Source organism: Melanostigma gelatinosum (genome assembly GCF_949748355.1).
Source record: "Melanostigma gelatinosum genome assembly, chromosome: 4".
Taxonomy (NCBI): domain Eukaryota; kingdom Metazoa; phylum Chordata; class Actinopteri; order Perciformes; family Zoarcidae; genus Melanostigma; species Melanostigma gelatinosum.
Window position 1 is genome coordinate 26,352,530 of NC_136637.1, and position 14,885 is coordinate 26,367,414.

At 44.8% G+C, this 14,885-nt stretch overlaps 1 protein-coding gene across 1 annotated transcript in view; it reads left to right on the forward strand.

Annotated features, from left to right (window-relative positions):
* Positions 1 to 14,885, forward strand: part of celf5a (cugbp, Elav-like family member 5a) — a gene marked incomplete at both ends in the record, with an annotated part of 186,367 nt that overhangs the window by 153,135 nt on the left and 18,347 nt on the right. The window contains 2 exons of the mRNA XM_079267346.1: positions 1,569 to 1,648; positions 9,726 to 9,872. Coding sequence (XP_079123472.1) covers positions 1,569 to 1,648; positions 9,726 to 9,872 — 227 coding nt within the window. The remainder of the gene's footprint in view (positions 1 to 1,568; positions 1,649 to 9,725; positions 9,873 to 14,885) is intronic.

A 14,885-nucleotide genomic window follows, 5' to 3' on the forward strand; every position in this document is an offset into this window, starting at 1 on the left:
TGTACTCGTACTTTACTTGAGTATTTCCATTTTATGCTACTTTATATTTTTACTCTTATCAAAACATAGGCTATCAGGAGTGTCTGTATTAGTGTGTGATATTACTTCTTTTATTATTATTTCCTGATAAGAAACACAAACAAACAAACCGTCCCCAACCCCTGCTGGCTAAAACACATCTGCTTCCCACTTAGTCATCACAAAATCCTGTTTGTGCAGAATTATGTGCAACAATATGATTACTGTAAGTTTGATAGCAGAATACTTTATGCTCGCTAGCTATTGCACGGTTCCACAGTCTCGATCACATAATAACGCTCCGACAAAGATAAAGCCGAGGCAATGCACACTGCAGCTTGCTAAGCATACAAAGAGTTAAATTCATAATTATACTGGCGTATAGTTAATACCACCGTAGCAAAGTCCTTGTACAGGTCATGCCGAGCTCCAGCTCTTTTCTATCCATATCTCAACAGAGGGTAGTGGTTCGACAGCTGAATGGGCATCTTGATTGGCTGGTGTCCACAGGGGTAAGCCCATTAAGAGGGGAAGAATGGCAGGGCGGCGAGGTCAGGCAGGAGAGATGATAAGAAGAGTAAAGTATGAAAGATTAAATAAGAGTAGAAAGGAAACTTCAAATGAAATGAAATTAGGTGAAATAGGGTATAATTATAAGAGGGGATGGTAGCCCAGTGGTTAGTACTGCTGCCTCACTGCAACAGACCCAGGTTCAGTCCTCGCATGTTTCTGTGTTTGGGTTTCCTTTGCCCTCCAGAGACATGCGAGACTAGTGGATTGAACACTGTGTAATATAACCTGCACACACCTATCATCAATATTCTGGCCATGGGTACAAAGAGACTCTATATTTGTCGTTAAAACGGATTACAAAATGTTCATGAGTTTAGTTTAGGAGGCATTGCTAGAGGAGAGAAAGCGTGCGGCTTCATATCAAGTTCTCCAGTTCTACAAAGGAGCCCATACTTCAGTTTAACAGTTGAATAATTAATGTGCAACAGCTCACTTTGTGAGTCCACAAAAGCCCTCTTCAACTCGCTTTCACTTTGTCTACGCGTCACAATATTCCTCAAGGACATCAGAGCTGAGAGTGTTGGTTCTGTGGTCTCCTGGCCGTTGGACAGACATCGCCGTACTCACAGATATTGATCAGAACCTCTTGTTAGCGGGAACAATAAACTCTCCTCAAATCGAGCGGTTTTCTTTTCAAAAACGTTGTGAGTTTAGCCAGTTCAGCTCGTATTTAATATGCACAGACAGGCATGTGATGCTAAATAGAATGCTTTTCTGCTTCATCAGTGCAATCTTTAGCCTGCAGCTTCTGCCTGCTTGTCTGCCTGCCTAATGCCCGGAGTGGGGCAGCCTGCTGTGCAATGAGAGCCTCTCGCTGCACAGTGATTTCTGTGGTGTCAAATACAATTCAACATCCTTTATTAATATACCGTAGGCTTTTAAACTCGCTCGATTGAATGCATTTACTGCATATGTACTGTGTGTGTGTGTGTGTGTGTACCTGCGTGTGTGTGTGATGTGCATCTCCTCTCTTCCAGGTTGCGCCTTTGTCAAGTTCTCCACACACACCGAGGCTCAGTCTGCAATCAGCGCCCTCCACGGCAGCCAGACCATGCCAGTGAGTACAGCTCTCTCCCTCACATATAATGAACAGAGAAACACACACACACACACCAGCAACATCCATCACATGCACAACACGTACACCCGGCGCACCAATCACAACAGCTGTGTGCAGTCCACCTCTCCCGGTTAAGAGCTGTAAACTCGTAGTTTTGAACTCACCCCCCCCAACTGTAAAGTTTGAATCAATTTATAGAAAGTGCAACCATCCTCATAAATAGTCCAGCTTTAAAAACAGACAGTCAGAAATATCCTTCTGTCTCTTTAATTAACACGGTACTTTTTACAAGAAGAAAAAAAATCTAATTTCCAGATAAAACTGTTTAGAGTGATAATTGAATTTTGGGCGAGTCATCAATCAGTAGTTCTGCTTATATAATCAGTGAATATAACTCCAGTGTGAGATTACATTTGCTCGTTATGTAAGCACACCGTGTCCTCTGAATTCTCTCTGTATTGGATTTACCATGAGCACAGAAGCTGTACCGCTCATTTGTATGTGTCTCGTGTTTAGACAAGCTCGCTGTATACCTGATGGTGTCAAAATACAAAGCTACTTACTCTGCAGTCCAAAGCTGAATAGAGTCATTCTCCGTGACATCCGGGAAGCGGACAGAGAGTCACGTCCCACATTATGCACTAGACTCTGCTTTTATACTCGTTTTTTGTTTGGGGAACTCTCGCCCCAGAGAAGCAGGGACCCTGAACTCTCTCCCACCTTATCTCGCCGACGGCGTGTTTCACTGCGTGATTTCATTATTAATGGCTGCCAATGTGTGGCTCAAGAGAGGAGAGCAGAGAGAAGGACTAGACGCCAGCTGTGCCATTTTTGGCACAACCTCCGAGTCAATCTAAGTGCAAATGACTGCAGGTCATGAGGAAAGACTCTGGGTGTCCCCTCTCCATAGATACCCTCCTCTCTCTGTTGCTCCATCCCCCTATCTGTGCTAGCTCTCTGCCCTCACTCATCTCGCTTTGGCAGCCTCTCGGGATATTAGGCAATAGACTTGTTTACTCCACCTTTCACCACATTGGCTGCTGAATTATTCATCTAACTATAAGCAGGGGGCAGAAGGGAGGGGAGTTAGAGCTGGAGAGGGAGTGAGAGACAGAGAGGGGGGGGGGCGAGGAAATGAGTGAATGGACAGGATTTATACCTCCACTGGTAAATTGATTATAGAAATCTGATCAGCATCTCATATCCTGTGGCTGCTGGAGGAGAGGACACGGTGTGCCTGCCTCGCTGAGATTAGCGGACCACCGGTGGACCATTACGCCTCAGTAAGACGCTGCCATTCAGAGCAAAGTGTCCATCAATGTAGCAAAGATCCCGGAGAACACCTTGGGCCGTGCGTCCCGTGTATCCATTTGAGTTGATGTTGATCGCGGTTGAGCTGCAGCTGCAAGAAGAAGTCAAGTACATTGACGGAATGAATGAATAAATATTCTTTCATATACACACTTTTGGATGCATTGAAAAATGAATGCATGAATAAAGAAATAGAAGAAAATAAAAGGTATCATTGACAACAACATCACAGGATACATACTCAACCTACGAAGGGCATCTATTGGCAGTTATAAGCAATTGTCTCATTCCTACTTTGAGGCTAACTATGCAAAACTATATATATAGATATATTTATATATCTATATATAGATATAAATATATATCAGCTCAGGCCGCATATTTCTGTCCTAAACTGACCTGAGTCCGAGAGAGTAGTAATGCAGTTATATATATATTTATAGGTGTGTGTGTGTGTGTGTGTGTGTGTGTGTGCGCGTGTGTGTGTGTGCATATCTACTGCCACACACAAGGCCGTGGCTTTTGAGCCTCAGAGAGATGACCGTGAATAAAGCCCGGCCAATAGCGTCGCTAGCTGGGTGTTAAGAGTGCACTGAATATTAACACTGCGACTAACTACAGCAGTTTGATAGATCGACTGCCAATCCCCCAAAGCATGAGCACTGGCTTCTTAGAGTTTATGGGTGTGCACCCACACGCACACACAAATGCATGTGTGTGCATACATAAACATGTACAAACAGAAGCACTTTGTGGCTCGAGCATTTTCATGCGCGCGCACACACACACATACTTTTTCGACATTGCTCCGCTCTCTGTTTCACTGTCACAGGCTCGTACAGCCACAGGCTGGGGTCAAAGGCTCCCTGACTGATCTTATTTTCCAGCTCGGAGGACTTGAGCTGAATAGATTTGTGTTATTCATGTAGAGGGGGAGTGGGCATTTTGTATGCATTCTATGTGTGAGTCGGGAAGGAAAGAGAAATTCCACATGGAGTGCGTGCATGTGTGTGGAGAGTGTATATATATATATATATATATATATATATATATATATATATGTAGATAAAATGACACAGTGCATGCAAAAATATACTTTACGTATAAATGTGTGGGAGCGTACATATTTCCGTGAACGTATCGAAATGAAAAATGATCTACGACATCATGTCACTGTGTGAAGGATGACAGCAAGGTGGTGTAAGTGTATGAATTATAGGAGAGCATCGGCAGGTCACATGTAAGACCTTGGGTGGATCTCCATCACACCCTAACCCGTCATATTTCAAGCATGCATACATCATCCTCCCATACACACCGCCACTATTTCTCAGCCTTGTTCAGCTTTCACACACACACACAGTGGCTCAATTAAACATTTAAATGCTAGAGCTGTAAAGCAAATTGCCGGGATTCAGCAGGGCCGTGTAGGAAGTAAGTCCCGGGACAGGGGGGGGGGGGTCAGGGCCGCAGGGCCGGGCTGCTTTTTCACTCTGTATCCGCATTACCTGCGCCTGGGTTTGAGGCAGTTTCAGCTGACCCAGGGACGAACACAGTAATACTGGAGCAGGATGATGGAAGGATAAGAGCAGAACAAAGGAAAGCAAATGAGGTAAAGTTTGCATAAAAGCGAGAGCTGGATGAGTGAGAGCAAAGAACGTAAGAAGGAAGAAAAAGCATCCAAATGTGATTCCCCAGCTGCTGGATCTTCTCCATTACAGAGAACACACACACATGCAAGTGCCAGGATTTAATACTCAACAAGACACAGTGTTTAATGTCCAGATCAATATGTCACTGCCCTAAATACGGATAAAATGAAATGTGGAAAGGCAAAAAAACAGCAGATCCTGCAGTACATAAATGCTGGTTTTATGTCAGAAAACAGGAATGATCTCATTGTGCATTCAATGAGATGCAGAGTTTTAATGTCAGTATTTCACAAGGATGATAGATCTTTGTGCTGCTACTCATTGAACAAAGTTCTGCCTTTATATTTTTAAGTTAACGTTGATTGTTTACGATCTGTCATCTCCCCCACAAGTATTTCTACCCAGGCAATTTACATTCTAATAACCTAATAGATTACAGTCATCCATTATTTTACTAGCCAAGCTCAAAGAGGATGTGTATTTATGATTCCATGGGTGGTAATGCATTATTACCACAATAAGCATAGAACAGCATCGCGCAAGGGGCATAAATTATAAGCTGTATACTGTAGCACTGAACTGTATATTCAGCATCGATATAGAACTCAGTGGGGGGGGCAAAATAGATAACTCATAATTTTCAAATTGTGAAGGCGGCTGAGGCATATGATGCCATTTGTTGTGGAGAAACAGGCAGCTTTAGTGGCAATACATTATGATTAAAAGAGGCGGGTTTTTTATTTTGCAGGCACTGATGAAAAAGAGTCTGTTGTAAGGATGCTGAAATCGTGTTATCAGGAAGACGGGACGTATTTCTTAATTTTAGTTTTTGTGCTCGCAGCGACTGAATCATAGTTTAACTCACCCATGCAGACTGAGTAAACCATTAAGGCCATGTGACACTTGAAGCCAATGCAGCTACATACCAATACTGGATCAGTCTTCCTTCTGGCTTCACTCCGCACTAATGCGAGCCGGCACATGTTCAAAGTTAAAGAAGTGTGGGATGTATAGCTCGGACCGACACCAAGCCTCGGCTATGGGAAGGAACTGCAAAGAGGCAGACTTTCCTTTTGGTTCTGAATCTCTCTAGTGCCTTTTTATATCCTCCCTGTTTAACTCCCCTTCCTTCAGTGGCTCTCTAGGCAGCTGGAAGCCGCCTGGCAGGGGGATTCTGCTCACACTTGGCAGCTTAAAAATTTAATGAGACTTTTACTTCACACTTCAGATTATACTCACTGATATCCTGACAGGCCTAACTGGGAAAACCTGGGAGATAAACAAATGTTGCATTGGATGCTTAGCCGATAAGCCATTAGACTCAGGGGTCCTTAGGAGAACCAGTGGGAGGGCAACGTCAGTGTATAGACCTCGTTGACAAAAAGTGCAAAGTTGCAGAGAGTGGGACATACATGCAAGAGTATATGAAAGAGAATGGCACAAGGCTCTTGTACAACTAGACATGCCAATACACAATAAACCATGTTTCTATCATTCACGCATTTTCTTTAAAAAAGGGGATGACTTCAGTGTTCCAACTCAACCTCAGATTATAAAATCACCTAAAGATGAGAGAAGCAGAGCAGGAACACACAGCGCTCATTACCAAACTAGGTGGCCCTTTAATAGCTTCTTATTTTTAACGGTGAGAAGGCCTTATTTGTATGTACCAGCACATCTCGTCTGTATTCCGGTCCTGCACTGCCCTATCCTGGATCCTCTCAAAGTTAAACCTCATAATAAAGTTAATGATGCAGACAGTAAAAAAAAAAGCTGGTCAGACACAACAGACAAACCCTAAACCTGTAACCGTGCCAAAGTTAACCTTGAAGTGACTGAGCATAGCATCTCATATATGAGATGCTGCTTGTGCCTAGTTCACGCTACCAGACTTCAGCCCTGATTTTACGCCCGCCAATAGATTTTTATAGCTCCTGGACTAAACACCAGATCAGAGGCAAATCTGCGTTGGCTCTGTACTCTGCACTGCGAGAGCTATGTGTGAACTGTTCAATGACGCGGGCCGAGAGGCTTGCCGGTGCATTGCAGACACATTCCAGATATCTAGCAGGCTTACAAATACCTGGATCTGTCAGGGAGCTACAGCCAATGAGAGCGCGAGACACGCGTTCGGGCAAAACCTGGCAAAGGGGTCGCCTGGAACAGTGAGAACTTTACTGTATGTGTGTTGCATTTGCAACACGGACGAAAGTAGTTGTTGCACCATAGGGTGTTGGATCGAGGGTCTTTCCTTGTGTGACGCCCTCTCGCCGGTCGGTCATGTAGTGTGTGTAGCGATCTGGCAACTTTGAAAGTTGTGTAGCGTGAACATGGCTTTAAGAAAGTGATGACACAGAAAGTACATCTCTAATACATTATGTTCTATCGCTTGTTGCTGTTATTGTAGACTCACACGGAGCTCTCTGTGAGCAGGAAAAGTGTTGTTCCGGTGCGACATGATGGCTCTCACAGCAAGAAGCAAAACAATTAGTCACTCAGCTGGACAGAGTACAGATGTCAGCCGGCTTGACAGTCTGACAATTAGTCTGTCAGACAGTTAGCCAACCATCTCGCCAACCAGCCTGCCAGTGAGTCAATCACTCAACTAACTAGGCAATCAGCCATTTAGTCAGGCATCCAACTCACCAACTGGCTTCTCACCTACAATCCATCAAACCTGTGATTCAACCAGCGAGCAAGCCAGGAGGAGAGGGCTTGGGGGAGCATTGAGAAAAGAGGGGAGAAAGAGAGGATAAAATCGATACGCTACAGTCGAAAGGTCCAGTGCCTGTCTTTGAGCATCTCTGTCGATGTCTTTATCAGCAGGACTCCTGAGACCTCAGTCAGTGGACTATGCAAGTAATGGAAAAATAGAAACATAAGAATGAATCATGTTGTAGTAATATTGCTAGCATTACAGCTGCCATTTATAACAACAGTCCAGCACAACCTCCTGCCAGGTTTAACCCAGATCCAACCAAAAAATACCCCTTTAGCCCTTCAAATGTCCCAACCCCCAGCCTTGACTCCAGGCAACCATTCACCACTGTTATTGACAATCTTGCATCAATTTCACGGGGCCTCTTATCGTGACTGACACACAACCTTTCTACACTGTCAGATCAGAGTAATATTTCGGCCTTTTATACGGATCGATTGGCCGGTTTGGGGGCGCAGAGGGAAGAGGAGGCGGAGCACGCGAAATGTCAACTGTAGTGCTAAATCATTTGAAGGTTCTTATTGAAGGGTGTGTGGCAGACCCACCTGCTGCTTCATTATTGGGCTGCAGAAAGAGGGTAATAGTGTTGATAAGGGGATGGCTAGCCAGAGCCACAGAAAGGAAGAGGGAGGATAAACAGAGGAATGGAGGAGTGAGACAAAATTGCAACATTTTCTTTGAAGAACACTTACACCAAGGGAACCACCAATTGCAGCTCTTATTCCAAATCATTGTACATTGCAGATCTTTTAACCTTATCTGTGGGGAGGAGCACCAAGGTTACATATATGTACTATACCGGAGGGGGAGAAGCTGGGGGGGGAAATATCAAGTATTTATGTCATGCACAGCGAGGCTGCTCTGCCCCGAGTGGCTTTGTACATGTTAAACACTGATTGAAAAAAACGGAAGGTTTCCGTCGACACGTCTGCCTCCAGAGCTGTGCACTCAATACGTAGAATATTTCATTCTCCACATATCTGTTCATGTTTACGTATGTCAGCCACACAATAAGGAGGCACGATTCTCTGCTATAGTACAAATGTGCAATGATGTTGCATCTAGAATGCCAAAAAAAAACTCTGACATGCAATTAGAGGAGCACACTAGATATTGATGTTGACACCGGTTGTTGTTGCTAATGAACACGGCACACTAAGAAATCAAAAACAATCACCAACAGCATTCTTCATGCTCTCGTATTTTTAAGCCTTTTGTTCGTGGCCGTCTCTAAATACGTGGTAAATCCTTACAGTCACACATGCAAATGATTCCTGAAGTGGGTCAAAGCCTTTTGGGCATAGAGGATGAGATGCTGTAAGACCACCGTAGACTGACTGAGCAAGTGTTAGCATGAAACGTGCTACATTTGAAATTCAGTGCACTAGTGCAGTGCCCGTCTAAAAACATGCCTGTTCAGAAGCGGCCGAATGCTTCGCCTGTGGGGTTGCTGCTTTTAGCTTTCTCCAGAACCGCTCATACAAACAACTCGCTTGGGTCCAGAGCAATACACCTGCCATTATTGGTTTTACTATTTTTAGTTAATAGTTTTCAGAAAAAAATGTTTTGATATCTTCTACTACTGCCAATACCAACATTTCCAGTTAGAGAAAGCGTGAAGAGTAAAGCAAAACAGCATTTGCCCAAATCACTAAATCCATCACGACGTTGGGTGAAAAATGCACCCAAGTCTCGGGTTGATTGCTGTCGGAAACACCGGTGACATACACTCAGCGGAGGTCATTCCCAACGAGGCGTATTAGTCTCTTGGTTTGAACTAAAGTAGAGAATGGATGTGACTAGCAGAGGTATTTTGTTGACAGTGACATTTTAAGTTAGACTCAAGTCACACACTGAGGAAATACAGTCTATCTCACAGGAAAAAAAGACATTCAACTCACAGTCACACTGGTGAAATATCAATATTTGATTCAATGTTTGATTTCATACATATATTTTCTTGTGTATTGTAAATTTGTGTTCGTACATTGAGAGCGGAGTGGAAACCGGAGACAAATTCCATGTATGCGTAAGCACACATGGCCAATAAAGCTGATTCTGATTCTGCTTCTGATTCTGCTTCCACTTGGCGACCTGCTTGTGTTGGCTCCAGGGAAGTGAAGAAGAGTTTGGTTGTAAAGTGAGCTTATTGATACTCAATGTGTAGCTCCTCCAAATTGCACATAATTCGACAATGCACGCCGTTGTGTTTCCAGCAATGCAGCCGCCAAGTGTGAAGTCGATCTGACGAGCAGCTCTAGAGACATGCGTAGGACAGACTGATACTTCTTGCTTTGCTGTTGATTATCTGTTGCCTCTCTCCATGACTTAAATCAGGGTTAAGTCTCCATGTTGTTTATCTTCTGATTTTCAGTTCTCTCTGCCCCCTCAGGGTGCGTCCTCCAGCTTGGTGGTCAAGTTTGCCGACACTGACAAGGAGCGCACCATCAGACGCATGCAGCAGATGGTTGGGCAGTTTGGCATCTTCAACCCAGCCATCGCTCTTCCCTTCAGCACCTATAGTTCTTATGCACATGCGGTGAGTTGGACAAGACGCACGTTTGCACACACAACTCTTTTGGAAACGCATTGAATTCTAGCATACGTACTGGATGACTACGTGCACTATGCAGCAGACACAGGAATGAAATTGCAAAATATCTCAATTCATTTGAACAGGTTTACTCACTGAATCTGAAACTGTTCGATTGTCCTTCAATCAGTCCTTCAATCTGCTATAATCATGATCAGATAACATACATGTATACATTTTTTGTCATATTAACAATGGATTCATTGTCTTTGCATTTGTGAAAGGTGTCGCTCGTAGTGATGAACCCACAGAGAATAATCAGCGGACTCTGCAGCTCCCCTCAGCTCTCAGCGTCTTTCTGCACACGGTTTTGGTTTGATGGCCGGCTTAACTTAACGGTTTTGGTTCACTCTCACCGCTCTCGTGGCGTCACTTTCAGCTGTAGCGGGCAGCTGTTCAAGTGTAAACCACCACATCATCAGGAGATTGAGACAGAGGACAATGACATCAAGGAACAACACTGTTCCTGTAAATCCTAGTGGGTCTTTATTCACTGTTACAATCATTAAAAAGCAAAGGAAGCGTGTGTATACCTTCAGTAGCATAGAGACGCTAACGCTAGTTACTGGTGTGCTAACGCATTCTGCTAGTTAACACAGAAAACTTGCCACTGAAATCTGTAGTTTATAACTTTTCATTTTTGGACACAGATGCTTTTGTCTCTGTTTTCTGTGTTTTGACCCTGACTTGGTAGACGTTGTCGTTCGTGAGAAGTACCTTGCCGAACCGTCATCGCTTCCATCGGCACCGTCCACTCCTCCTCTTAAGCAGAGCTGCTGTGCCATCGCGCTCGGCCTCTCACTGCCCACAGCACGTAGGCACTCACACATTTAGTGAGCTTGTACCCTCCAACCCCTTCATCAGCTTCCCTCTGCCCTCCTACCCCCGCCCACCGTCACCCCTCAGGACATGGCACATACACACACAGCAGACCCACGGCTCTTTGATGAGTTCAGACAGCCCCTCTCACCATGCGCCCCCTCTACCTTCTATCACGCTGCTTCCCTACCCGTCTCCTCTCCCTCCCCCTGTCCCTCCCTCTGGGCCCGTGAGGCTTCAGGGGCCACAGTTGACTCAGAATATTCCATGGGCAACTTATCTGAACACAAACTTTGCTCTTCCCCGCCGAGGGGGAGCGCGCACACACACACACACACACACGTACACCCTCACTTGCATGCGCATGCACTTAAACACAACCTACTTGAAGCAGGCTAAAATTAATTTAAGAAAAGTTTGCCATGCAGAGATAAAAACCTGGTCCTCTGTCACAACACACTGCATAAATACACATAAACATCAGCTGAGTATTTATTTACAGAGAAGAGGGGAACGCACTTTTTTTTTCCTGCATTTATTTGAATGTTAAAGTTATATATTTTTTTGTTATTTCTAAATGCCAGGATTAATTGTTGACGTTAGCCAGGTCTTGGGGGGGGGGGGGGGGGGCTTATCCATTTCCCTCATTTTCACGTCACAGCCATGGGACCCAGTGTGAGATGTGCAAATTGACCGTCCCAGAGTAATTGCGAGGCCATCTCTTGTGCGCTCCCCAGTAAAAACTCCCACCTTCATTACCATTCATGAAATGCAGCCCTTTCCCAGGAAGTGTGGAGAAATGCAAATGTTTAAGGGGTGGTGGAGGCAGTGGCGGTCTGCGGGGAGACCATTGTGCCCCGCTCAGGTTGGCCATGACTCTTATTTACTGTGGCCCGTGTCGACTCATACAGAAGCACACAAGAGCGTGCACACGCGCAGCAAATGTTCTCTCTCTCTCTCTCTCTCCCTCTCTCTCTCTCATACACATATATAATATGACAAAGAGCAGGATGATGCGAGGAAATTGAGTTCCGAGTGAAAGTAACAAGGGCGCGGAGGATACTCCAGCATTAGAGAGAATCAATTACCATTAAACCTAAAAGGAGAAATCGCACGTATGTGGTGTCTCGACACAAAGATTACACAGCATGAATGATGTTAGTGAAGGTGAGATTCTCCTTGTGTGAGTGTTGTGAATCACAGACTGTGGGTGCCATGCACCTGCATATAATGAACTGAGCACAACAAAGCAAGTCGCTGGAGAAACTTTGAGGAAAAGCAACCTTGGAGATAAACTTTTGATAAAGTAATGAGTGCACAAGAGGCAGTAATGGATTATCAGCGCGGCTCTTCTTTTCAAATCTAGCTAAATACTTTTCCAATGAGTTTTAATACCGGTTCAGACTGCTAGGTACGCAATAATGTGGAATAAAGAGAAATACTAGTTGTCTTTAGTGTGGGTGTCCTGCTTGTGCAGCGGTTATGATTACATTACAGTCATTGGTGCTGGCTGCATGTATATGATGTGCAGCCTTGATTCCCCCGTAGCCACCAGGAATGTGCTGAAGTCATACCACAAATGTTCCCTCACTGCAAGATAAACTGCACATATTCCCAAGACGGAAAAACCTGCAGTGACACAAAAAGGACTTTATCTCCAAAGACACACTACATGTTCGCCCACTCTCCAGATACACTGGCCAAGAGAAGAGGAGGTGGCATCGCAAAGAATACAGACGTAGGGTGAGATGGTATATATAGCTATAGCCAGAGAGTACAGTAAATGGTAAATTCAAAGAGCTACCTCTCCACTACAGCAGTGGATGGGATTATAGAGTTGAGCTGACAGCCAGTAAATTGGATTTTAGTCAGACCAGGGGAAGGAGGGGGCTCTGAACACAAATTGGAGGGGTACAACACTGACAACATATGCCAAAAATGAGAAATGTGCCATTTTCACGATCGACACAGATACTGGTGTGCTCTGACAGGATACATCCTATTTGCAAAAAGGTGATTTCATAAAACACAAGCGGAAGGAAGAGCGAGTGAGTGAGATTCCTTGTTTCATTCCGGCGTTAGTTGTGAGTGATAATAGTCCTCCCATGAATCGCTGAGTACAAGTAATAAAAACCAGCTTTTATTACCTCTTGTACATCATATTTGTACACGATTAGATTTGATTCAAGTCACTTTCACTCAAGCCGTGTCTCTCTGTGCAGACAGCCATTTTAGCTTCCCTTGGTCTCTTTAGGTGGAGGACTGCACGCTGTGTCGGGGGGGGCAAGAGAGGAGTTTTACATTTAAAGGCGCCTCCGGCACCGTGCCCCTCTTGCCTCCCTAAAAGATGCATTGGACTGAGCGTGAGATAGATAAATGAGAGGAGAGAAAATGGTTTAACTTGGCGCTGTTAGTGACAATGTGTGGGCGGATGAGAGGGAGGGTGATGACTGTAAACTCACATTAGGAAACATCTCCCCCTGTTGGAGGGACTCCCGTTCAAACAGCAACACAGCACACATGAGAAATGATGGTAACAGATTACTGCATCATTTAGCTGTGCTGTAAAGCCGCATGCACACACCAGCTCGTGTGTGAGCTGGTTCAGCTGTGTTATACTTGTGAGGACTCTACACACACACACAACAAAGTGCATCAGATGAGAAAAAGCAACATCTTCAAATCTTTCTGTTGAAATCCAGCCTGCCAGCATGGGGGTAACAAACGAGGCCATTGAGCTTCGGTCTTCTGTCTTCAGTCTTTTAGTTCACCTCATTGACCTACTGTCTTCCTCTCTCTCTCATTTTATCAACCTTTTTCACCCTCTCTCTCTCTCTCTCTCCATGCATCCCTTTGTCTCTCTCTCGCTCTCTTTCTCTCTCCCCCCTCCATCCCCGGCTGGTTGGGCTATAAGGGGTCACATGTGACAGTGCTGAGAGTCAGCGAGTCACAGAGCAGCGCTATAGAGATAATTGCCATGTGATAAAGAGGTGATTGCCTGCTGGCACCAGGGGAGAGTAATGCCATCAGGTTGCAATAAAAAAGCAGATGTCTGACACTAAATGAATGCTGCTGGAGCCCGGGCAACTTTCTTTGCTCCCTTTCATCTCACGCGCTTCTCTTTTGTTCCCCTTGTTTCTGTCTGCCTTTTCTTCCCTCTTCCTTTCTTTTCAAGAGGAAGCAGAAAAGGTTGTGTCTGTGAAGATGAAGACTCAGTTCCGCTCATTCTCCCGCGGAGACATTTGCTATCTGCTGGGTAGCGCATAAATAAAGAAACGGGAATGGCTTTTGAATATAATGCCTTTGTAATTTCGTTAAAAGAAGGGAAAAAAGCATATACACATGAAAAGTAAAATGGAAGAACTTTGAATATCTGTCAACATAACCACTCTGCTTTCTGCTCTTTTTTTCGGAGCCAGTTTGTATTAACCGCTGCTTTCCGACGTAATTATATGCTCGGGTTTCCAATTTGCTGAACTTGAATTTGGACCGAAGCGTCATTGAATGCCAGAGTTGTTATCCATGACAGTCTGACGGATGGCATCAAGGATTGCATTATCTAAAACATGCATAGGCAGAGAAGGCTAGTATTCTGGCGACGCCAGCATTCACTCCCACTCCACTATGCCTCCATCCAGGCCTGGGTCTTGTCTAAGGCCACACGGCCCTCAACCAATAGGCTGCAAGCTTATTACAATCAGCCCTAAGTCCCCATCCTCGCTGAAAGCAGCCAGCAGAGCCAGAGAAAAGACGCACAAAAAAGCAGTGAGTGGTGTGACAGTGTATTTATTCTGTAATACCGGCTGAAGTCCAACCCTGCTCACATCCTAATAGGGGGGGCAGTGACCGCGTTGCCAAAGCAAGTGGAGCCCCAGATCCTCTAGACCTCTTTGTTTGTTTCTGTGTCATTGCTTTTGTTTGGTTTCCTGTTCCTTTGCTGTCTTTTGCAGCTCTGCCACCTTAAAGGCTCAATTCATCTTATTTGGAAAGGAATGGATGATTCCCATTTGTCACGTTGGAATTATGCAAATGACAAAAAGGGAGTTAACAGATAGCAGTGGCAAGGCATGTGGTTAATGGATGAGATGCCAGCGCCGGGCATTCTACAGCGGGACGGCCACTTTCAGGTTACCTGACAGG